The sequence below is a fragment of the Oryza brachyantha genome, chromosome 8 (genome assembly GCF_000231095.2).
Source record: "Oryza brachyantha chromosome 8, ObraRS2, whole genome shotgun sequence".
NCBI classification, from domain to species: Eukaryota; Viridiplantae; Streptophyta; class Magnoliopsida; order Poales; family Poaceae; genus Oryza; species Oryza brachyantha.
Window position 1 is genome coordinate 10,680,452 of NC_023170.2, and position 23,016 is coordinate 10,703,467.

Consider the following 23,016-nt stretch of genomic DNA (forward strand, 5'->3'; position numbering starts at 1 on the left):
TGAGCACTTATTCATATCTTTCCCATCTTTGAGCACTTCTTCCTAACGAAACCAGAGAGGTGAAGACTTTTCTAATCACTATATCATAAAACATCTACTTTAGAATCAAATTCGTGTTGGCCAATATTAGATGACAATTGCCATAAAACTATTTTATATATCTTTTTGTCAAGGTTCTAGAAGCTACCTCACTTGTTTTAAGCGAGGAAGTGTCTGTCAAGACATGTGAGTCATACCCTCCTCTCACGGAAGCGTTACTCCTTTTTGTGGGTCCCACCAATAGCTGAAGCCTAAAGGTTTGATTTTGCTTATATCATCAATGCCTTCTTGTTCCTCCCCATCTCTGAGCACTTCTTCATATCTTCCCCATCTCTGAGCACTTCTTCCTAACGAAACCAGAGAAGTGAAGACTTGTGTTCATCGGCACCATGGACGAGTTAGGGATCATCGAGGAAGGAGTCGACTGGAGGTTCCGCCTTGGCCAGGACATTCGCAATAGGGTAACACATGATATGTGAGTGCTCCAATAACCCCCCTCCCCCGCCCCTCTCTCTCTCTCCCCTCTATCTCTTCCACTATTCTTACTATTTTTGCATCGGAGAATTGATTGAAGAGTTTTGAATCCATTATAACTTATTAAGATTGGAAACCACCATCCATCCTATAACTGAATCATGAATATACTAATAGTCATATCTAAGATTCAGTCAGATGTATTCTCGATCTAAGTAATAGTTATGTGGCTTGGTATCTAAGCATCAAGATCACCTAAAATTTCCCCTTTTTAGTAAAATGGTGGTGGTTGGGTTCAAACCTCTGTATATTGATCCTACCCAAGTATAAAAAAGGTAAGTTGATTCATATTTAGAAAGTGACCCCGGTTAATGAAGGTTGCATGTCAATATTCCTTGAATTCTATGGCTAGTTTCTTGCATGGATTTAACCTTTTATGAACTGGTGTCTAGGTAAATGTCAAATAATTTTAGGGGGGGTAGGGTTGGCAATGAGGCCGCTCGGGGCTAGACTGGTTAAGAATGGCCTCGACCCCATTGGATCCCCGGCCCCAACCGGGTCCCAGCGGGTGGACAACACGGCGTGAGGAGCTGAGGATAGCGGTGTCGACCAGTGTGGTGACGGGCGCGGAGCCAAGGGCGACAACGGAGGTTGGTAGGAGGCAGCAGGGGCCGCCGACGAGCGCTGAGTAGAGGCGACAGGCAGCGAGGGAGCAGCGACACACGCGCCACGTGTGCGATGCTGAGGAGTAGCGGCGTGTGCGTCACGAAGAGCGGCGGCTGCAGCTGCGTGCCTGCGTGCCTGTGTGGGTGGGAGGAAAAAAGTTAGGGTTAGTTAGGTTCGGCGAGGTTTATATGTGCTCTAACAATTGGGCTACTGGGCCTATCGGGCTTCAAAAGCGGAAAATTATTGGGCTTATACACATTTGGAGGGGGTTATCTTATTTAGTTAGGTGTTAAAAATCTTCGTTACAATGTTCCCACTATGAGGGATGAAGAAGAACAGGGAGAGAACTTCAGAAGCATGGCATTGGTCATTCAGTTGTGAAACTTGAGTCCAAATCAAGCAACCAAAAATGGATTAGATGTTGCAGCTACTCCAAAAAAAAAATAAGGAATTTGTTAGTAGGGAACACATTGTTTAGATATATAGGTTTAGGTGAATTTTTTTAGATGTAGTTAATAGAACTCAGAAGAAAGATGATCCCATGTTCCCACATACTTCCTTTTTTGTTTGCAGTATATATAATATCTCTCTGCAATTGTTTATGTATGCTCACTGCAAACTTAGCATGCAGGATAATGGGTTGCGGAAAGATGGCTCTTTTGGTTGGAAAGATGACGTTTCATTGGTTACGAGAATGTATTTACAATTTTGAACATGTTACTTTGCTGAATAAGAATTCTCAAATAGGGAATAACTGCATGTGTTTCTTGCATCAAAGGCATGCAATTCCAAATCACAGTTTCCTGGTTTGTCGTTACTTGTTACATTAGAACCACATTTTGAATTATTTAGGTTGGAAGTACAAGAGTGAAATATTAAATATCTCATTTTAGTATTTGACATTATGTTTGCAGAATGTTCACCCTGCAGATGAAACTGCAGACAGCTGCTTTTACAACATTGACTGATCTTCAGAAAGTTGCTGCCAGAATAGAGGAGAGGATCCATACAATAGCTATTGACTATGTACGCTGGTTTGTTCTTAATTTATTTTTTTACATAATCAAATTTCCATTGGTATTAGTTATTTAGTTTTGTATAATTTCTTTGTATGCCGATGCATAATAGTGTTAATCTTAAAGCTAGCACCTCTACTAACTACCTTGGTTAATGCAAAGTCTTAAAAGCTTCTGAATGAGTACAACTTATTGCTAGCTAGAAGTCCTGGCTGCTTAGAGCTGTAATAATTGTGTGAAACAGTGAGGACTACTATCTTGCTTCATTTGGTTACAAGATTGTTCTAAAAAGATTTTGTGGATCTGATGAAGGGTTCTTATTACTCTTCCTTCAATTCTTATGTTTCATTTAATTAAAATTTTCATTTATACGCAAATCCAAATATTTATGTTCCTTTTCGGTTTATTGGCTTGTAGATGTGCATCTCTACATGAACCCCAGAATATATATTGATTTTATTCTTGTTTAATGAGTATAGGTGGTTTTCATACACCATTCAATAATATATGTATACCCTTATTCTTGACTTGACATATTGTCGAAATGTTGTCTTTGGTATATTTGTATGCTTTCTCTGCTATTCGTAAAGTCATGATTTAATAGGATGTTATGTTTTCTTTTAAAAAAGCTTTCATAATTTTCTGTCTTGCACTACATAGGGTGATTATCTGCGGAGGATTAGTCTAATAAAAGGCGATTTGGAGGATTCATATCCTGTGCTATTGAACAATTTTATGCATATCCGTCAGCAAGCTTCAACCCCTTCATTTTTTTTGCTCCATCAAAAGAATAAGCAGGGAAAAATTATCCAAGCAGAAGGAAATATTCAGGGGGCATCATCCAGCAGTAAGTTCTTGATGTCTTTTGTGGTGCTTGCATGATGAATATGACTTGCTTTCCATACAACAAATATTTGGCATGTGTGAATTCTCTCCATAGTCTACACATTTTTCTAATCTTCTGCAGTAGTTTCTACATTAAAAAACATATGCAAAGATAAACTACAGAATCTATAACTTTATCCCGTGTTTGAGTCAAACAAGCACTTCTCATATTTGTGTTCTTTAGACATTGTAAATTAGAGGGAAAAATCAAGAACATTTGCATGATTGAAGCATGCACCTTGTCTCCCAACTATTTACCTTTTATGTTTTGAAAAACAAACTTGAAGGGAGTCCAGCATAACGCTTTATGATTAATGAGTGGTGTAAAATGCATTGAAGTTGGCAATATATATGTGAAATTAGAGTTGAGTACGCATGAAAATTATAAATTTGTTCCAATTTAATCATGTGCCCATATGTGTTCTCCAGTGAAATAAGCTAACTCAATATCCACTTCCACACTGCAGGCATGCTATCTAATCAGGTGCCCCTGAATGGCCACAAGGAGCCCTCCCACCCCTGTGGGAAAGACAGGATCAGTGAACTCCCTAACGATTTGATCCACCATATCATGTCGTTCTTGTCGATGCGGGAGGCGGCGCGCACCACTGTTCTGTCCCGCTGGTGGTGCAACAGGTGGACCTTCTTGCAGCACATGAAGATTGACATAGATTGGTTCCATATGGACAGGGTGAAGTTCAGTGCTTATGTTGACAAGATATTGCTAAGACGTGACCGTGCTAATGCTCCCATGGATACATTCCAGTTAGATTCTTTTGCGATAGACCGTGCCAGCTCCTGGATCCACCATGCTATCAAGCACAATGCTAAAGTGGTTAAGTTTTCAGAGTATGAAAGATGGGAGCCATTCTACCTAGATCCACAACTTGTGGGGTTTAGTTCTCAGTACCTGACAACTTTGGAGCTTATCAATGCCGACATAGATGAGATGGTATTTGATCCGTTAAACAATGCATGCCCGGCGTTGGAAAATCTGCTGCTGAAGGACTGCTTAATGGATGTGCAAGCAATTTCTTCAGACTCTCTGAAGAATTTGGATATTATTGGCTGTTCTCTTCTGAAAAATATTAGCATCAGCACTCCTAGCTTGGTATCGTTGCGCATCAAGGATCAACGAATGGCCAATTCTTCATCTAGAAATTCTTACCTGACATTCACAACAATCACTCTCATTGATGCCTCAAATGTCACTTGTATGGAGTTGTCAGCTATTGATAGACAGGTACCTGAATTGCTTACCTTGTATCACTGATCTTCCTTTCAGACACTATAGCTTTCAATACCATCATACTTATGCAAACTCAATTTGCTACCTTGTTTTGTAATTAACATAGCTAATACCTTTTTCATAGCAAGGAAAGCATCAAAAGTCCATTTTGGATTATATGTACATAACCGTTTTCAACTTGACACATTTGTCGATGTTGCATATAACACTTTAACAGAATACGAGAATTGAACTCTTCAATATCACATATTTTGCAAAAAATTTCTGGTGTTCATAGTATTACACTATCTAAGCCTGAAGACATGTAACCTTTTTTTTTTTACTTGCACATATGAAGTTTACATTCGTGGAACAAGATGGGAGCGGCCCGATGTTCAGGAATCTCAGGAGGTTGCACCTGGGTGAATGGTGCATTGCTGATCGGTTTTCGCCTCTACGTCGATACGTCCAGCACTCGCCTATGCTGAAGTCCGTGTTTCTCAAGCTCAGTCTGGTCAGTAGCATCAATTGCATCATCCCCATGATTCTTCTGTCATTTTTTTTTTTTTTTTGTCTTGCTTGGCCTGAAAATTCTACTCTGAACCTTTCAACTTCAGACGGATTGGAGGTTCGAACTCACAACCGATCAATTAACGGCGTTGGTTGAGATTAGCCGCGGAGGCGTCATCTTTATTGATTTCGAGTAGCACTGAAGGCTGCGAGGGCTTCTGCAAGAGCGCAAATAAGGAATGAAACTGCTGAGCTGCCCAGTGTTGCAAGCTGCCTGCTGGTGTTGGGAAACATTGAGACCAATGAAGTTTCTTGTGTTTTAATTCAGGTGGATCAAACTTTGTTGCTGTGTTAGTTACATGATACTCGACTATTCGCGTCTGGAGTTTGGATGTTGCCTTTGCTGTGGAGTCATGGCTTATACTGTGCGTGGTTGATCATTATACTAATGAGTCGTTTAAACCTTATCATGTGTCCCTACCTAAATTTGCTTCGTTTCCTGCTTGCTTCGTGTTCAGGACCTGTCATAATTCTGCTTGGTATTTTCGGTTGCTGATCAAGCATTTTACATCCACAATGATCCTATTTCAAAGTTTGGAACTTTATTCTTGGAAGCTGTTTGTTAGTGTTGGCTAGTTGACAGCTCACATTGTCAACTTGGCAGTTGCACAGATATCAATAACATTTTATGTTCTTCTTTGGATATGTAAGGATTAGAATTGATTTATCTGAATTGGTGTGTGTGTACAGTTCATAAAACACTTGCTCAGCCAGCATTCCTTCGCTAGAACACGAGCAGTGTTCCAAAGAGATGGGCCTAGTCCTGGTAGAGACGTAGACTGTTGCTAATCAATGGGAATAATTCGATTAGAAGATAGGGCACATGTTGAGTACTGTGTAGTTTTCACTCCTTATGAGACAGTTTTTTTCCCCTACTGTGGCGCATGCACAAACATCATTTCAAACAAATACACCCATATTACCCACAAAAAGGAACTTTGAATAGAAAGTTTAATGTTCCCTACAGTAAACTTTCTGATTGCTGAAAAGACGAATACAGTAGATGCAGAAAATTGTAAAATTTATAAGAAAATTATGGATAGAGCATATCGTCAGAATAAAACTTCAGTTTTTATCACATATTGAAAAAAATTACGCATGAAATTTAAATAACACTCTCTTGAAGATTATAACCCTCTGTTAGAACTTTCTATTAAAAATGCTTCGTACGTTCATAGTTGAATTCTCAAAATTCACTCAGAAAATAATAATATCTGTTAATACTAGCATATTACCCACACGTTACAACGGGATGTTATTAAAAATATCATTAACACGTTATTAAAGTAGGGTTAATAAAGTGGTTTGATATATATGTGTAAGTTATTTTTGCTTTCAAAGAATAGGAGGGAGTCAGTGGTGGGGTAGATAACAGATTACCGGCACCACTACTCTCTTGTATGGTAGTAGATAAACACTGGGTTACATGACCCAGGTCAGGCACATTAGCAGACGACAATGGCAGTTTCGCTAATTAGCACATGCAAAACAAAAGAATTATTAATGTTTGATTAATTAAGTATTAGTTATGACAAACTTATAGAATGAATTAATTTGATTTTTAAGCAACTTTCGTATAAAACGTTTTTTTAAAAAAATAGTCCAATAGTTCAGAAAATGTGCGTCGGTCTTCTGTAGCGCCCGTCTTCTGCAACCATTGCTTTGCTGGCCCAACAGTTCCAATGGTAGTTCTAGGTTGATTTTCTCGATCTTCTAACATGATAAATTAATAGTTAACATGATAAATTAATAGTCAATCTTGTATGTCTAAGGGCTTTTTGGACATTTATTACAAATGCATAGGATCCAAGAGTATATTGTAGAGAAAACTGATAACCAAGAATATATCTTATAACTCGACAAAGTTAATGGCAGATCGTTGAATCAATGTAAACTCAATGGTACTAGAAAGAAACAACTCACTCAGTTCCGTCTCAGGACTCGTTCAGTTCCCAAAAAGTTTTTTTAAAAACATCAAATCGAATATTTAGATATCTAAATGAAGCATTAAATATTAATAAAAATAAAAACTAATTACACAATTATGGGCGAAATCGTTAGACAAATATTTTAAGCCTAATTAGTACATAATTAGCCATAAGTGATACAGTAACCTATATATGCTAATGATGATTAATTAGGCTCAAAAGATTCGTCTCGTGGTTTCCAGACGACCCGTGACATTCGTTTTTTAATTCGTGTCCGAAAACCCCTTTCGGTCTCCAGTCAAACGCCCAACGTGACTATTCTTCCAAAAATTTTTGGAATCTAAACGGGACCTCATAATATAGATTCTATTTTCATCTTATGGGCCCTGAACCTGCATTCCAGACAAATCAGCCAAGCCTAAATTCTGAATGTGACCACCAAATCAACGAATGTGTCCTCTTTTGGATGTGATTTTGACATGAGATTTTGTCAATCTAAGAGCATGTACCACAATGTACTCACGCGGAGGCTGGCCCATTTGTTCTTGAGTGCAAGCAAACGCAATTCTCCACGAGCACACACAGATCACGTAACGGGCTTGCAACTCCATGACCCGTTACCCGTTAACAGCCGACCGCTTTGATCTTTGGATGTTCAGCTGCACAACAACCAGAAGTCTACCACCACTAAAAATCATACTCCCTATTTCATTGTCTAGATTCATATAGATGCTAATAAATCTAAACATGTATATAAATTATATATATTTATTAATAAATGAATTCAGACAAAGTTAAAAAGTCTCGAATATGAAACAGAGGTAGTATGTTTTATTTATGCCAATTGGATTTCGGATCTTAGAACACACAGGAGATCCAGTAACCCAGCAAGCAACAATTACCTCCCTTCCTTTCTAGCTTTCTTGGAAGCAAGCTCCATGAATTTTGCTTGCCTGATCCTCCTCTTCTCAAGTCTTTGATCCCAAGCGACAAGCCAGCACGTAGCCACGTACCGTTGGTACTACGTACTAATCCTATCCATTAATCCATAAGCAAACCACAGCCCAGCTCCATCACCCTGCCACTAGCACACACACACAAACACAGATTAAAACGCAATCATGCACCATGATCAGATCACATTCTCAAGAATGCAATAAGATAATAACAGTATTATTATGGCTTTCTGAGCCCCAGAGACTCAGAGAGAGAGAGAGAGAGAGCTAGGAAAGAAGGCAAGAACACAGGGAGAGCTAGCTGGAGAAGGTAGAGGAGAGGAGGGATCGAGAAGATGATGATCGTGGTGCAGAAGAGCTCCCTGGACCTGGTGCTGGTGCCATGTGGTCTGGTGATCATGTTGGGCTACCATCTTCTCCTCCTCTACCGGATTCTCCGCCGCCCCGCCACCACCGTCATCGGCTACGAGAACCACAACAAGCTGGCATGGGTCCGCCGCATGGTGCAGGTAACCACCGCCGGACATGGAGCAGCTCCGGCGAGAGCTCCGAATCTCTGAATTTTTTGTTCTGTGACAACTGAAACAGCTGAGTAGTCCAAGCGTGGCCACGGTGACGGGAGGTTGATTACCTTGTTGCTGCTGCAGGCGAGTCCGGCCGAGACTGGGCTGGCGCTGAGCGTGATCTCCAGCAACATCTCGGCGTCGACGAACCTGGCGTCGCTGTGCATCGCGCTGGGCTCGCTCATCGGAGCGTGGGTGAGCAGCACCAGCAAGGTGTTCATGACGGAGCTCGTGTATGGTGACCGCACCCAGGCGATGGCCACCGTCAAGTACATCTCACTCCTCGTATGCTTCCTCGTCTCCTTCACTTGCTTCATCCACTCTGCAAGGTAAGCCTGCTTTCAGCTGCTCCTCGTTCCTGAAATCAATCTATGTTTGTTAGTAACAGGATAAAAAACACACGCGGTTACCTGAAACAAGGATGTTCAAATTTAAAATATGGAATTTGAAGTTTGAAATTTTCCAGTCAATAACCCGTTACCAGTCGAAAATACATTTTTTTGTTTCTAATTTTGAATTTGAATTTTTGGAGCGGCTAATTCTAGGAATACCATATTTCAACACTTCTGAGTAGTGAGTACCATACCATGGAAACAAATTCAGAACTGTTACATGTGGAGATGCAGGTATTATGTCCAAGCCAGCTTCCTGATAACCACGCTGGATTCTGATGTCCCGGCGAGCTACATTCAGCATGCTGTGATCCGAGGCGGCAACTTCTGGTCAATGGGGCTCCGGGCACTGTACTTCGCGACGACACTGTTGATGTGGATCTTTGGGCCGATACCGATGTTCGCATGCTCGGTATTGATGGTGCTCATCCTGCACCTGCTGGACAGCAACACCCTGCCATTGCACAACCATCAGTTCACTGTTAGAAAACGGAATGATCAGAGAGCACTGGCATCTACAGTTGTTACAAGGCACCCCAGCCCTCAGAATCCAATTCTCAGCAACCCTGTATTGTCTCCTGTAACATTTTTCAATTAATAATGTTTGCTGCAAAGTCTGGAAGTTTGTATGGAGTAACATTACATGAGAAAATGAGACATTCAACTACAAAATTTTCATCAGAAATATTGCTTCCCTAAAACAAATGCTACATGAAATGTGATGAATCCATGGAAACGCGGTATTGTCATCGCGAATTGTATTGAAGTTCATCATGATTGAGTTGCATCACTTCTTGGGTCAGCATACTATCTTGGCTAATTTCCATGACTCTCACACAAATAGATTTTGGCATCTTTAAATTCATGTCAGGTAGGGCAATGTGTCGCACTACTTCCTGCATCCATCACTCTATAGAAGAATTGTGGGAACATTAGGATCATTCCCATTGCCTTCACCAGATTTCTTCTTGCCTTGCTTCTTGAACTTCTTTTTAAATCTGAATTGTTCTTTCATGTTCTTCTCCCATGCTTTCTTGTGCTTGTTGTAAATGAACATTGCTGCTCGGGCATCCTCAATCTATAGAAGTGTCAAATGACATGAAAGTTACTATTGAGCATAAATCATTTTGATATCGACAAGAAAGTGTAGTCACTTCTTAAGACTTGACTTCGGCTATACAAGTGATTGACCATGTGAAAGATTACTAGCAATAAATCAAGAGTAATCAGAAGTACATTTTAAAATAAATAACAAATACATGTTGTATAGAAAATATATCGAGTATAATGTACCGGGCAATGCTCTTTCTGTTGAATTTTAGCATAAAGTACTTCAGCAGTAAGATCTTTGAGTGATCTCGTCCTCCCTTCCCTAAAATAAAGGAAAGCACATGTCAACATTGAGCAATCTTAATGAGAGTACACAATATAGAAAATATAATACATGTCAAGATCATCTGACCTTCGAAAAGCCTCATATTCTGAGGTATCCCTTATGTCCTTCTTTGGGTGGCTTAGTAGCAAAACCTGGACAATGCTTACTATGTTACACAAGAACACAGAGCGCATAAACAAACAAATTATGGTCACTGATAACCTTAAGATCATGGTGCAAGGCATGCCCAACCAGAATTCGTCCTTTGATCAGCTCAGCTACATCCTTCTGAACAACCCAGAAATCTTTGGCTGCAGTATTGTAGAACAGTTTTGCATAACACATGTTTGCCACCCTCTAAAGAAATAAAACAGCATGAAATGCCAGCTTAGCAAGACTCACCTTTATTCATGTGCTTAGGTCTAATCCCACTAATATGGGTACGGTAGTCAACAATCCACTCTACCGGTCGTACATATTCATCATATACAACGTTACCCCAGGAGTTAACCTAGTAAAAGGCACAAAAAGATTAATGGAAGATTTTCAAAAGATGGAAATACATTATAACTGAAGTTCTCTGACACTCCAAAAGAAGAGTCAAAACTCAAAAGAGGCTAAAATTTTCTTCAGCCCCCTTATCAAACTTAAGTCAAGAACAATTACAGACCATGAAATGCTTCAATCAACAAAATCATTCCAACAATGAACACACCCAGAAATAACACATATGACAAGTGTATATTTTAATTATGATACCAGAGCAGGAAGTAAATAGACACTGATTGTGGTCCCTTTTCTTGTAAGGACAACTACATGCTCACTGTTCCGTATTAGTAAAAGAAAATAAGAGTATAGAACTGGCTTAGTTGGTTCCTTCCTTCCAAGGTTGCCCAATAAAAAAGGACCCAAACCTAACCCTCAGTCTCCCCGATGCATAGGTCATTACCACAAAGTTGGTTCATAGCTTAATGGTTGATTTCATAATTTAACTCCAGCTTGATAACGATAAAGAAAGTTGGTAACACAATTACCAGAACATTTATATGCCAAGATTAAACATGTCATGCCCATTTCACTGTATTATCCCAAATCATGAATTTCAAGCATAATCCTTGAAACCTCAGCCAATGCATGGGAGACATTATGATAGTGCAGGACAACAACTAGGAGAAAATACAACGACCTTATGCAATAAATCCAAAGCCGAAAACTAGAGAATCGATAGTAAGAATAAAAATGAACTGGCTACTGTTGACAGGTTCAAGTTTATAATGACATATGCTTGCAGCTAACAAAGCCATAAACCGATCAAATTAATGCAACATCCATCTGCCTTCCAAAGTTAATGTCAACACTTGCTAGATAACCTCAGCATTTTGCTATTACCCATCCTCCAATTGGGGATTGCCCAATTGGAACTGAATCCAACTCAAACTCTATAAAACAGCGGCAATCCCATTAATGGCAAAGCGCTAAGCATGGTACAGCCTTTTTCAAGATTAAACAGCCTATGGCACATTGGAACCTCCTGAACATTTCCATCGAAATCTTAACGATAAACTCCAAAACTACTTCTACTCGTCCACGCGTGTAAAGCCGTAGATTAGCGATGAATACATGATTTTTTAGCTCATTCATCATTGCTGCTAGCAGGCAAAATGAAAGAGGTGTTGGATTGGGATGATGGTGCTTACCAAGGTGACCCTGCCGAGTGCACTCTTACTGCCGCCCACGCCGACCCCGACCATCTCGCAATCCACAGCGACCGCCTTCGTCAAGCTGCAAGAAATTACCATTCCCATCGAACCCACAGAAAATCAAAAATCACACTCAAGCATCTCAAAGCCAGCGACACAACAGGAGACAAGATTGCATCGCCTCCATGGCCTTGCGGCTTGCGCTCTGCTCACCTGGTGTCGTCGGAGGTGGGCTCGAGCTTCACCTCCACGGCCTCCGCGGGGGGAGACGGCTCGGTAGGGGCGGGGGCCGGAGAAGGGTCGGGGCGGTTCTTGCGCTTGCCGAGGAGGGTGGCGGCGGGGCGGGGGAGCTTGGACTGGAGCTGCGCCCAGTTAGGGTTTAGGGCAGCTGCCTTCGGCTTGGGCTTGGGTTTCCGCTTCGGGTTGCGGCTGGGGTTCGCGGATGCCGCCGGAGTTGCGGCGGGCGGCGGCGGCGGCGCCATGGATGAATTTGCGGCGCGTGAGCTGGAGACCACGGGCTCGGGAGTCGGGGAGCCGAGGCCAGTCAACAAGGGTTTATTTGATTTTTGGCTTGACTTTATACGGGATATGCACCATTTTGGCTGATTCTTTTGGCGATATTATCGGTTTTTTTCGTAGCTATTTAATGGAATAAAGAATAACAATTAACTATTATAAAATTAAAAATCTATTGTAGAAATATGACATAATAAATTTTTATATGGATTTTTTATAAAAAAATACATAATAATTTGTGCAAAAGTTTAGGAAAAAGCTAAGAATAATCTACATAAAACAACAAAGATTATGTATGTTTCTAATTTATACAGCATTATCATTTTTTATTTCTATAAGCACAAGCGAAACAACTTATTAATGGTAGAAAAAAATAATTTGGTGTAAAACTTTTAAATATGTACTTTAGACGATCTAAAAGCAAAGGTTTAAAAATTATCTCAAAACCTAAAAATCAAATCTAAATCTAAATTTTATTTTATAAGCACAAGCATAACAGAAAAGATGAGAGCAAATAAATATAGATATTTTTATGTGACCTTGTACGTCCTAGGGTCAAATATTTGACACGACGAGATTTAGTCAAATTTTAGCTTTTAAAACAGTTCGGTTCGAAACATCAAATCAGAACATGGATGATTTTATGATCTCTTGAATTTACTATTTCCTCCATTTCATAATTGACTATTACATATATTTCATATTATAAGATGGAATGATCTTCATTATATAGAGTCATATATAAAAAATATACATTGTTCATAAATAAATATAAGTAAGACTAAAATCTTGTAATATTGGGCTCGTTCGCAAGATGGGGTTCAAAGCGGTCTAATCAGCGCACGCAAAACAATAATAGTCATTAGCATATGATTAATTAAGTATTAGCTATTGTAAACTTAAAAAATAGATTAGTATGATTTTTTAAAACAACTTTCATATAATTTTTTTTAGCAAAAAATGTACCGTTTAGTAGTTTGAGAAGCGTGCGCATGAAAAAAGAGAAAAGGAATTTGAAGGTCAATAGTGCATGGCGAACGAGCCCATTGAGCTGAGGAAACGGAGGAAGTAGGTCTTATAAGCTCATTCTAATATCAAATTATGGTCAATATTACACGTTGAAACATCGTGCCAAAAGTCAAACCGGTATATTTTCGACCGGAAAGTGTTATCGTAGGTATACACTACCTCATTTGGTGCAGAAACTAGCACATGAGAGGTGCTTAAGAAAAAAAATTATTTTAGCGCTCCTCTTGGCCAACATTGCATATGGCCTATTTCGAAATAAACAATGCCAACCTTCTTGTTTCGAAATAATGTTGTGCATGACCTATTCGGTTTACATACACAACTTGCCCGAGTTTATTATAATTTTTACCTAACTTGCATAAGTGGAAAGATGGGACAAAAGCAAGAGGCAACCTCAACATCTGTTAATGCAATTAGGATGAGAGAAAAAGCCATGATCTCGCTGAGAGACCGTTCACCCATTATTTCATTTAGAAATAAAATCACTTAGGAGAAACGAAAAAAAAAAACACATAGAAACTGTAGCTACCATAGTTTTACCACTTGGGAAACAACCCCGTGGCCGTGGAGACCAAGTGTCCCGTGTATGCATGTTATGTTAGAAGGTATCAACTCATATCTTAAGAAAACACTCATGCGAATTTTGTACAAAGGGAACATCTCAGATGCAAAATATTTTTTACAAGGGATCATCTCATAAGCATGTTCTAATACAGGTAGAACTGACTGTCTGCAGCTTCTAATTTTCTGCTTCAAAAAAATTCAAGACTGGTGGCATTTTCAGATCTAGGTCAAAATAGATTCTGAACTCTGACTACTGCAGACATTCCTCTCAGATATAGTAGCAGTGGTTTATAATCAACCAATAGAACTTGAGATCAAGAAAACATCTCAAATTGGTTGGGCTGGGAAACACACTCAATGGCATGGATCAATTTCCTCCGTGGACCTACAGCATCAAGACCCATATCCTTTAGCTGGTTCATTGTAAGGGAAACTATCTGATACATCCCCAGTTTTTCACTGTCCAATATATCAACAAACCATCCAAAACCACAAGTGAAAAGCCAATTCTTCAGCCCACCAAATCCAGCAACCCGTCTCTCGAGAAGTCGTGCTCGCAATATCTTATTCGTGACTTGTGAGGAAATAACTGGTAGCTCTGCCTTACAAATGCTGCCAAATGAATTTCCTGTTTTCGCAATGTCCTCATGAAACTGTCCTTGAATGGCAGCATGATCTGCATGTTTAGTCCGATCTGCTTTTACAGCAGGAGCAACAGGACTATGTGAAGATCTCTCTCCTCTGATTGTTGGAATATCTTTATGGCTTGTACTTTCGAAAGCATTTTCTTGAGCTTTCTTGATGTTGGCAGCAACTTTGATGCCCTCTAGAAGTGGCTCCTGAGCTTTCTCACTAACAATCTGCTTTGGATGCTTCTTTCGTGCAGCATCACAATATTCCCTGCTTTTTTTGGCTAAGCAAGTTTGTCCAGAACTTATTTTTTCCATATCATCCTGAAGGTTTGCAGCTACAGGTGATGGCGGAGGGATCAGTATGGTGATTCGCTGCTTCTTAACTATCACCCAGTCATCATTCTCATCAACTGAAACATCTGATGGTGGCTTGTTACCATCAATGCCTGACATGGCTGCTGCCCACTTTATAAAATTCCTTCCTATGGGAGGCTGAAAATCTCCTTAGTATTTATATAAGTACCTACAAGAAGAAAAATATTCAGAAGCTTAATAGTACTCACAAGGTGAAAATTATGCAGAAGCTTAAACTTATCTTATATTTTCAAGCAGCATATAGAGTTGAATGCTTAGTATAGTTTTGAAGTTGCAGATTGGTACTTCAGGATACAAGGAGCACGGTTAAATACACTTTGAACATAATTAGTAATTCTGTTGCACAGATACAAACACAGACCAAGGTACTCAGGACATGGCATGACATGACACATACGCATGGATCCACCATGTTTCTGAAAATGCCAACATGCTGACAATGTTGTATGCATAAGGAACAATCACATAATATTGCCCATGTGACACAACTACTCTACACTTACAAAATAATATTCATCTGCGAGAGCAAACAATACATCATACATGTTATCTTAATTCGATCACTCATAAATATTTCCTTAATTAGAAGATGCATCATGTATATTCAATACGCACTATCATGTCTCTTTACAAATACACACATCCTGATTGCTGTGAATTATAAACAGAATCAAAATAAACGGCGGCTCATGATACTGACAAAATCAAGACACAAAGTAAGGGTAAAAATGCTAGTAATAGCTGGACGGGTGCTCCATCACCCAAGCCAAATCGAACTACTCCCTCCGATTTTTTTTTCTAACGCTATTGACTGACTTTTTGATATACGTTTGAGCACCTTCGTCTTATTTAAAAAATTCATATAATTATTGACTATTTTGTTATGATTTGATTTATTATTAAAGTAAAGTATGGTTTATAATTTTGTATATTAGGACAAAATTTTTAAATAAGACAGAAGCTTCAAACGTAAATCTTGAGAGAGTATTACCGAAGAGGTCGCACATCATTTTCCAGCTAGGGGCTAGCCTTGCTGGCCCCGCGAGCAAGCCACGAGGCCTGGAACCGCGAGCCCGAAAGAGCTACAGATTTGGCGGATCGGGGGGGAGGGGTGGGGGGGCGAAGGGATGGCGGGACGAGATTCTATGCGCTGGGGACGGCGGAATACCTTGGAATCGAAGTGGTGGGGAGTGAGGCCAGCAGCGTAGACACACCGTGGGTCCAGAGCTGCTCGCCGGCCGTGGCGTGAGCGCGAGGAGGCCGGAGAAGGCTAGGGGCGGGGCCTGTTCGCCGGCTGCGTGCCCGAGGAGGCGAGGCGGGGAAGAAGGTCGGCGGCTCCTTCTTCCGCCCGAGAGAGGGGAGTGGGGATAGAGAGAGACAAGGCCGAGTTCGGCTGGGGCTTACCCGTGAAAAACAGTATATGATTAATTAATTATTAAAAAATATAAAATAGATTAATATAATTTTTTAAAATAATTTTTTGTAAAAAATTTTTTTAAAAAATATTTTCAAAAAATATACCGTTTAGCCGTTCGAGAAGCGTGCGTGTGGAAAATAAGGTAAATAAGTTAACTAAGGGTGGGGCGGCGAACGCGCCCCGGAGAGTTATCTTTTCCGCTGATGGTTATATTTGTAATTTACATTTTAAATTTAAGGTTGGTTTTAAAATTTTTTCATTGTAGTCTATTTTTTGGCCTTTGTGTTTAAAATATTAAGAACATGTATATAAGAGCTCTACTTATAAATTATTTTTGAATTATTAATAAGTTGTTTTACCTATGCTTAATTTTAGGGAAACAATAGGGTTGTTTTTCAGCTACTATAATCTAACAAGGGATTTTTAGGAAATGAGACACAATCTTCGTAGTATAGTACTCAATTTAAACGCCTTTGACATTTTATCACTTAATCCATTTATCTTTGATAAAATATTAAAGGAGACGGCTAATGTGTATCTTCACTTTGCATCCATAAAGAGCGACCAAATCAAGATACACGCAATCCACATGTGTTAAATAAATTAACTGATGTGCTAAAAGTTATATTTTAAGTTGTAAATTTTTGAAATTTTTTAGTTGAACTTTTGAAATTGGAGTTGAAAGTTTTGAAATCTGAGTTTAAAGTCTTGTATTTAGAGTTGACAGTATTTAGAGTGAGTTAAAACTTTCAAATTTAGAGTTGAAAGCTTCAAACTTTGATTTATATGTTTTAAAAAATTAGATGAAAGTTTTGAATTTTAAGTTCAAAGTTTGAAAGCTTCAACAGACAATTTACTTAGATAAAAAAAACTTAGGCAAATCCAATCGTATCTTTGCTAAAAAATTGCGAGAATAAAAAAAAACTACCAACTACCTGTCCCAAAAATGGAATGAACGTCGCGGTTAGCTTTCATCTGAGTCATCCATGTCAACCAGCACACTGCATCCATGTCAACCAGCCGTGCTGATGTTAAAGTGGGTGCAAATTGTTTGATTGGGTATCACTTTCTCTATTTCTTTTGTTTATTTTGTATTTTTCTATCTGATTTTATTTTTCTGATTCTTAGCTTCATGGATATATATTTACCCTAGTCTCATATGTCATATTTTTGAAGTTAGGGAGTGGTAGGGCATCGTTCAAAGAAAAAAAGTGCCCGACACCATGCTGTCTTCGTACAACAAATCCTTCCCGTAAAATTTAAGGATCTACCACTCTTAGAAATAAACTTAATCTACGTAGACAAATCCTTAAATGAGCTACACAAGAACTGTCATGACTCATGAGCTATTATACCTCTCAGTGTACCTCTTCGTTTTGGCATGATCTAGTTGTTGAAATAGTGCATATTCAATTAAATGAGTAAAAAGATGTTTTTAGATGGAACTTATATTAGAATGGCCAACATTTGGCTTGTTCTATGATCTACGGTTATATAGAGAAGAATAAGGTTATGTAAAGATTAAAAAATGCCTTTGGCGATTAAGATTTTTACGATACCTATATAAAAGGTGGTGTTCTAACTAAAGATAAGTTAGCTAAATGGAATAGGGGTGGTGATATATAATGTTGGTCTCCAATGTATAGTGAATTTATTTATTATTTACTATTCAAGTTTCTATAAAGAGCGGTTTACGTGACCGTTGGTTTGGTTTTGCAAAGTCTCGTGTTTGAAAACTGGCTTGCAGGAGTGATGCTAAAATCAAAAGACAACTTTCTCTATAATGTTTTCATCTATGCCACTATGTTGGTGATCTTTATTTTCCTTGTCACATTACCGACTGTCATTTTGGCTTTTAGCTAAACTTTATAATAATTATTTGCAATAACTTTGAAGCAAAGGTCGGATATTTTCATTCCATTGTCTAAAAATAAAATTTTGAACTAGGAATAACTAAATTACCTGTTAGTCTCAAGTAGGAAGCCCGCATATAGCATACTACATTACACACGCAGACTGTGTTCATATATCAACCCTACCACTAAGGATCACAAAGCTCAAATCAATGACATCTACTGTAGCTAAAATACTTCAAAATATCAACTATGTTCCTGCAGCTAGGCCATCACAGCTCGTTATCAATGATGTTTCTGATCATTTCAATAGGAATCAATCCCTCCGTCCTTATAGCGTCTTTGCTTTGATCTGGACTGAAGAAATACAATGTCGGAAGTCCTCTTACCTGTATTTTTTTTATCATGATAGTGAGTGTTTAGAAAACATTGTAAAAAATCGAGTAAAAAAAACAAAAATATGATTACTAGTTTCTCTGCTCTATGTGCTAGGATGTGTATACCTGCATATCTCTTGCAAATTCATATTCATCATCTGTATCCACCTTCACAAATAGGGCATTGTTTTCATATTCAACTGCAAGCTGACACAATATATGACAAAAATATTAAAATCAGTTGACAGTACAATAGGTCACAAAAATGAGTTAGCATTATCAGTATATCTGTATATGGCACTGAGCGAAGTTACTTCAAACCCATAAGTCTGAGAAGGAAACGTTAGGGAAGATCCAGATACAAATGTGACTGAAATCTTTTTTTTTCTTTGAAATTATATTGCTGGATAGATAAAATTTCAATCTCTTTAATAAACTAAGACTGTCAAGAACTGCTTGTGCTTGCAGGAACGGCTATTGTCTAGAGAGAAATTTTACCATCCTTCAGAAAGTGCTAGGAGATTTTATAGCGTAAAATTTGATACCTCCAGTTAATTTATACCTCGAGATATCAAAATTTTAAGTGTAAATTTTTCTACATAAAAATATGAGGAATTTTACAGTCTTTGAGTAGGTACTAAGAGGTATCAAAATTTTAGTGTAAAATTTGGTACCTCATAGTACTATGAGGTACCAAATTTTATACTAAAATTTTAGTACCTCACGGTACTTTCTCAAGTACTGTAAATTACTCTAAAAATACTTTCTCAAGGATGTTAAAATTGCCCTTGTCTAGACCATCTGAAAAATTCAGGGGATACAGAGAATGCCACCAGCCAAACAGCTACAAGTTTCAGGGACTATGGGAATAGATAGAAGACATCTTGCACTGGTTCTATTGTGCCATTCCTTTCTTAGGCATACATGCATGTTGAGGCTGCCATATTTTACCAAGTCAAAAAATTCACGTACAAAACGGTTAAAATCATTATAGACCAATTTCGCATATGAATATTGATGCCCTTTAATGTTTTGTGTCATTCATAATATCTCCTCGTCATTTTGTGGTACTTTTATTTGCATGTGACTACGCTTAGCCAATAACTTTATAATAATTGGTTGCAGTTTTTGTTAAAGCAAAGGTCAGGTTATCCATTATCTAAAAAAAAGGATTTTACTCATACATGGTATCTATTAACAGTGTAACACCCCTAAAATGATGTCCAGTCTGGTGCTAGTTAGAAATTCAGACTTTCAGAGAACACTAAATTGTACAATGTATGCTACAAACACATGTGAAGCTTTATAAATTGGCTAAATTAGCTCAATGTATGTTTCCAAACATCTGGAAGATTTTTTTTTATGGCTGTTTCGTTGTACCGCCGCATTTCTCAACACGGAAAGAGTGCAAGAACTCGCCATTAGTTACAGTGCTACCCAACATGAGAGAGGGAGAAGTAAACACCACACAAGAATATGAAATGTGCAGGCGCATACGCATCGTACCATCTCGATATCCTGAGCCATGAGGACGCAGGGTCCGCACCACGTCGCGTAGAAATCCACGATGAGGGGGACCTTCCTCTCCCCCCTGACGAGCTCCTCCAACTCCTTGGCCGTCACCTTCTTCTGCAACCACGACACGGGCATCCCCCCGCTTAGACACCCAAAAAGAAGCGTACGTATGCGCGCCGGGAGCAGCGGCGGGGACGGAAGAATCGTACCACGAGGTAGTCCGGCGCGATGTACTTGCCGGAGCCGGGGACGTAGGGCTCGGCTGCAGCGGCGTTCCGTCGAACGCCTGGCGCGCGTCCGCGAGAGCCGGTCCTGGAGGAGAGGGAGGCCGCCTGGACGGAGGCGCGGCGCGCGGTCCTGGAGGAGAGGGAGGCGGTGCTGGCGCGGCCGGGGAGGGTGGTGGGGACGGCGGCGCACGCGGGCAGGACGGAGGCCGGCGGCGCCATGGCTGAGGCCGAGGGGATGGAGATTAGCATTATCCTAGCCTGTGTACTCACTCGACGAAAATGCCTCTTCCTACTATACGTAGACCTGTTTGATACCTAGGGTCTTTTTTTTTTAAATGTTTGGACACTAATAACAAGTATTAAATATAGACTATTAATAAAATCTCATCTCATGCTCGGGACTATTTTTCGAGACAAATCTTTTTAGCCTAATTAATCCATGATTAACGAATGTGATGCTACAGTAAACATTTGCTTATCACGGCTTAATTAGGCTTAAAAAATTTGTCTGATAAAATAGCCTTTATTTATGCAATTGGTTTTGTTATTAGTCTATATTTAATACTCTTAATTAACGTCCAAACATCCGATGTGATAAGGACTAAAAGAAAGTCACTAGATCAAACAGCCCCTTAAATTTGTTGCTTGGCGTAGCTTTCGCGCGAATCTTGATGCAAAAAAATGACACTTCCTAGTTCATACTACGAATCTTGATGCAAAGTGATTCTTCCTCATGGCAACGAGGCTACAAAACGTCCGGTGGACATGGTGTGGACAATGGAAATTGTGACTGTAGTGGATGTTTTTTTTTCTTTTTTTAACTGAATACACTTTTGGCTATATTTTATAAACTTAAGTTTTATTTGAACCACCATTAATTTTTTTTCCTTTGGATTAGATAAATTTACATATATCGTGGTTTCGACTACCCTAAACAACAGCATGCCTCCATGTAATTAGGTAGCTGACCTATTAATATTATAATAGAAGCACGAGCTTATTGCATGTATTGTTGTAACATATCAAATGTATGGACTCCATCAACAGGGCGCAAAGCTGAATAAAATATAGATGGGTACCACTCACATACTTTTTAGTGTTTTAAACTAAGTTTAGACTGGTACGGGTGTCTGAGCTTAAATTGAGAGGGATGCATGTATGGTAAAAAATACTTTAACTTTAATTAAATAACAAGGTATGAGCTCTTCTTTAACAGTACTATTAAGTTATAATCCAAATCTTTGTGTTAGTATAAAGGCCGACTTTGGCGGAGGGAAATGAAGGCCCATGCTAGAAGGATTGGAATGGATTCTAGGGTTTTATTTTATATATACTTCTTATAAGCTGTCGTATAACATTATAATATCATCCTGATACAATGAAGATATTTGTTGGCTAACGCTCGTTTTTTTCTCTTGCTTTACGAGGGTTATCCACGTTAAATATCGTGTCTTCTATCTAGCGTCTTCATGGTTTAGTTGCCAATCGTTTTCTAACAAGTACCACAACTGCTTAAATTATTCCCTGTAGGGCGGATGCATTGCAGTCGCTTGGGCGAAGATATGGTTCGCCCAGCACAGCATGGAATCAGTCTAGGTACTCGTATATATCACTCAATATTAACATGGTATCGTATAGTAATGGTATAATATCAACTGATATGGTAATATATTAAATTTGTACTAAACATGTATCATATCAGCATGTATCATATCAGGTATCGACGAGTATCGTTATTACTATTTTGATATCGGTTGATACCACCATAGCATATAAACCGAGTATCAACTGATATCATTCTGATATCAGCTAATACCAGTGCGATATTAAATCTGATACTAGTGAGGTATAATGTTTGGTTCCTCATAAAAATAATCATATTCTGGAGCTGGATAATGTACAATAGCGGCCTTTTTTTATTTTGTCTTGATCATTTTATCCTGATCCTATATTGTTCGGAAATAGAACAGAAACAGTGGAAGGATTTTTTTTCTGCCAGATTTTGTTTGTATCGAATAATTTGTTCCTAATCCTCCTTCTCCTTGTCCGTAAATAGAATGGAGATAGGGCAAAATTATATTGTTTTCGTTTGAAATTTCAACAAAATTACTCCCATATACCCAAAAAAAAGCATTCCTGGGTTTGGTAGTTCGAGCGTTTGCCCATCTGTCTTATTTGAAATTTTATTAAAAAGTTAAAAAAAAATTAGTCGCACGTAAAATATTATTCATACTTTATCATGTAGTAACAATAAAAATATTAATTATAAAAAAATTTCAAATAAGATGAAGAGTCAAATATTCTATCAAAAAACACAGAAATTCATTTATTTTGGGACGGGGGTCATACTTTCTTGGTATTTTAATACATGATGTCGTTAACTTATTATACATGTTCATCTGTTCGTCTTATTTAAAAATTTTATGTGAGTATATAAAAAATATAAGTTATATTGAAAATATTAAAATATATTTAGTTATAAATCTAATCACAATAAAGTATATCATAATTATATAATTTTTTTGGACAAGAAAAATGTGTTAAAAATAAAGAATGTTATCTATTAAATTAAGGAACGGAAGCAGTAGTTATTACTGTTTGCTAGTTGTCTATGTGATGATAATTTATAACGTAGACTTAGTAATGATTCGATTGTCCTTGACCCTCGTGAAGTCGTGATACACTCTTTTTTTTTTCATATTCTGGTAATTCTAGTTTC

The 23,016-nt window shown here is 38.7% G+C and overlaps 5 protein-coding genes and 1 long non-coding RNA gene across 8 annotated transcripts; 2 read left to right on the forward strand and 4 right to left on the reverse strand.

Annotated features, from left to right (window-relative positions):
• Nucleotides 1-428: 428 nt before the first annotated feature.
• LOC102703712 (putative F-box/LRR-repeat protein At5g02700) lies at nt 429-5,291 on the forward strand. The gene is made up of 6 exons (XM_015840421.1): nt 429-514; nt 2,094-2,205; nt 2,856-3,042; nt 3,548-4,323; nt 4,667-4,822; nt 4,926-5,291. The coding sequence occupies exons 1-6, from the start codon at nt 429-431 to the stop codon at nt 5,013-5,015; spliced, it is 1,407 nt and encodes a 468-aa protein (XP_015695907.1). The 3' UTR covers nt 5,016-5,291.
• Nucleotides 5,292-7,793: 2,502 nt separating this feature from the next.
• Nucleotides 7,794-9,002, reverse strand: LOC107304856. Of its 2 annotated transcripts, none has more exons than XR_005812358.1 (3): nt 8,912-9,002; nt 8,131-8,683; nt 7,794-7,884 (listed from the first exon to the last, which is right to left on the reverse strand). It is a non-coding gene; the product is annotated as an uncharacterized LOC107304856 (long non-coding RNA). The 2 variants fall into 2 exon arrangements; XR_005812357.1 differs by having other exon boundaries at nt 7,803-7,890.
• On the forward strand, nt 7,857-9,402 carry LOC102720899. The gene is made up of 3 exons (XM_006659308.3): nt 7,857-8,271; nt 8,410-8,654; nt 8,952-9,402. The coding sequence occupies exons 1-3, from the start codon at nt 8,098-8,100 to the stop codon at nt 9,313-9,315; spliced, it is 783 nt and encodes a 260-aa protein (XP_006659371.1). The 5' UTR covers nt 7,857-8,097; the 3' UTR covers nt 9,316-9,402.
• LOC102720623 (RNA exonuclease 4) lies at nt 9,304-12,323 on the reverse strand. The gene is made up of 7 exons (XM_040527024.1): nt 12,006-12,323; nt 11,790-11,874; nt 10,495-10,603; nt 10,315-10,403; nt 10,180-10,244; nt 10,011-10,089; nt 9,304-9,795 (listed from the first exon to the last, which is right to left on the reverse strand). Exons 1-7 carry the CDS (start codon nt 12,272-12,274, stop codon nt 9,628-9,630), a joined length of 864 nt encoding a protein of 287 aa, XP_040382958.1. The 5' UTR covers nt 12,275-12,323; the 3' UTR covers nt 9,304-9,627.
• A 1,668-nt stretch (nt 12,324-13,991) lies between these two features.
• On the reverse strand, nt 13,992-16,279 carry LOC102720348. Of its 2 annotated transcripts, none has more exons than XM_006659306.3 (2): nt 16,077-16,279; nt 13,992-15,056 (listed from the first exon to the last, which is right to left on the reverse strand). In XM_006659306.3, exon 2 carries the CDS (start codon nt 14,984-14,986, stop codon nt 14,216-14,218), a length of 771 nt encoding a protein of 256 aa, XP_006659369.1. In that variant the 5' UTR covers nt 14,987-15,056; nt 16,077-16,279; the 3' UTR covers nt 13,992-14,215. The 2 variants fall into 2 exon arrangements, with proteins under 2 accessions (XP_006659369.1, XP_015695764.1); XM_015840278.2 differs by having other exon boundaries at nt 15,900-16,279.
• Nucleotides 16,280-18,189: 1,910 nt separating this feature from the next.
• On the reverse strand, nt 18,190-20,591 carry LOC102703995 (thioredoxin-like protein CITRX, chloroplastic). The gene is made up of 4 exons (XM_006660029.3): nt 20,280-20,591; nt 20,062-20,184; nt 18,682-18,762; nt 18,190-18,567 (listed from the first exon to the last, which is right to left on the reverse strand). The coding sequence occupies exons 1-4, from the start codon at nt 20,544-20,546 to the stop codon at nt 18,451-18,453; spliced, it is 588 nt and encodes a 195-aa protein (XP_006660092.2). The 5' UTR covers nt 20,547-20,591; the 3' UTR covers nt 18,190-18,450.
• Nucleotides 20,592-23,016: the final 2,425 nt, after the last annotated feature.

Excerpts from the sequence above, each read along its gene's own strand:
- LOC102720899 (XM_006659308.3), top strand. The coding sequence starts at position 8,098 with ATGATGATCGTGGTGCAGAAGAGCTCCCTGGACCTGGTGCTGGTGCCA. Across the intron at positions 8,272-8,409 it reads GGGTCCGCCGCATGGTGCAG|GCGAGTCCGGCCGAGACTGG; the intron begins GTAACCACCGCC and ends TTGCTGCTGCAG. Across the intron at positions 8,655-8,951 it reads TGCTTCATCCACTCTGCAAG|GTATTATGTCCAAGCCAGCT; the intron begins GTAAGCCTGCTT and ends GTGGAGATGCAG.
- LOC102703712 (XM_015840421.1), top strand. The coding sequence starts at position 429 with ATGGACGAGTTAGGGATCATCGAGGAAGGAGTCGACTGGAGGTTCCGC. Across the intron at positions 515-2,093 it reads AATAGGGTAACACATGATAT|AATGTTCACCCTGCAGATGA; the intron begins GTGAGTGCTCCA and ends TTATGTTTGCAG. Across the intron at positions 4,823-4,925 it reads TGTTTCTCAAGCTCAGTCTG|ACGGATTGGAGGTTCGAACT; the intron begins GTCAGTAGCATC and ends TTTCAACTTCAG.
- LOC102720623 (XM_040527024.1), bottom strand. The coding sequence starts at position 12,274 with ATGGCGCCGCCGCCGCCGCCCGCCGCAACTCCGGCGGCATCCGCGAAC. Across the intron at positions 10,604-11,789 it reads CACTCGGCAGGGTCACCTTG|GTTAACTCCTGGGGTAACGT; the intron begins GTAAGCACCATC and ends GCCTTTTACTAG. Across the intron at positions 10,245-10,314 it reads CCTTGCACCATGATCTTAAG|GTTTTGCTACTAAGCCACCC; the intron begins GTTATCAGTGAC and ends AGCATTGTCCAG.
- LOC102703995 (XM_006660029.3), bottom strand. The coding sequence starts at position 20,546 with ATGCTAATCTCCATCCCCTCGGCCTCAGCCATGGCGCCGCCGGCCTCC. Across the intron at positions 20,185-20,279 it reads TCGCGCCGGACTACCTCGTG|AAGAAGGTGACGGCCAAGGA; the intron begins GTACGATTCTTC and ends TCGTGGTTGCAG. Across the intron at positions 18,763-20,061 it reads TGGCTCAGGATATCGAGATG|CTTGCAGTTGAATATGAAAA; the intron begins GTACGATGCGTA and ends ATATTGTGTCAG.
- LOC102720348 (XM_006659306.3), bottom strand. The coding sequence starts at position 14,986 with ATGTCAGGCATTGATGGTAACAAGCCACCATCAGATGTTTCAGTTGAT.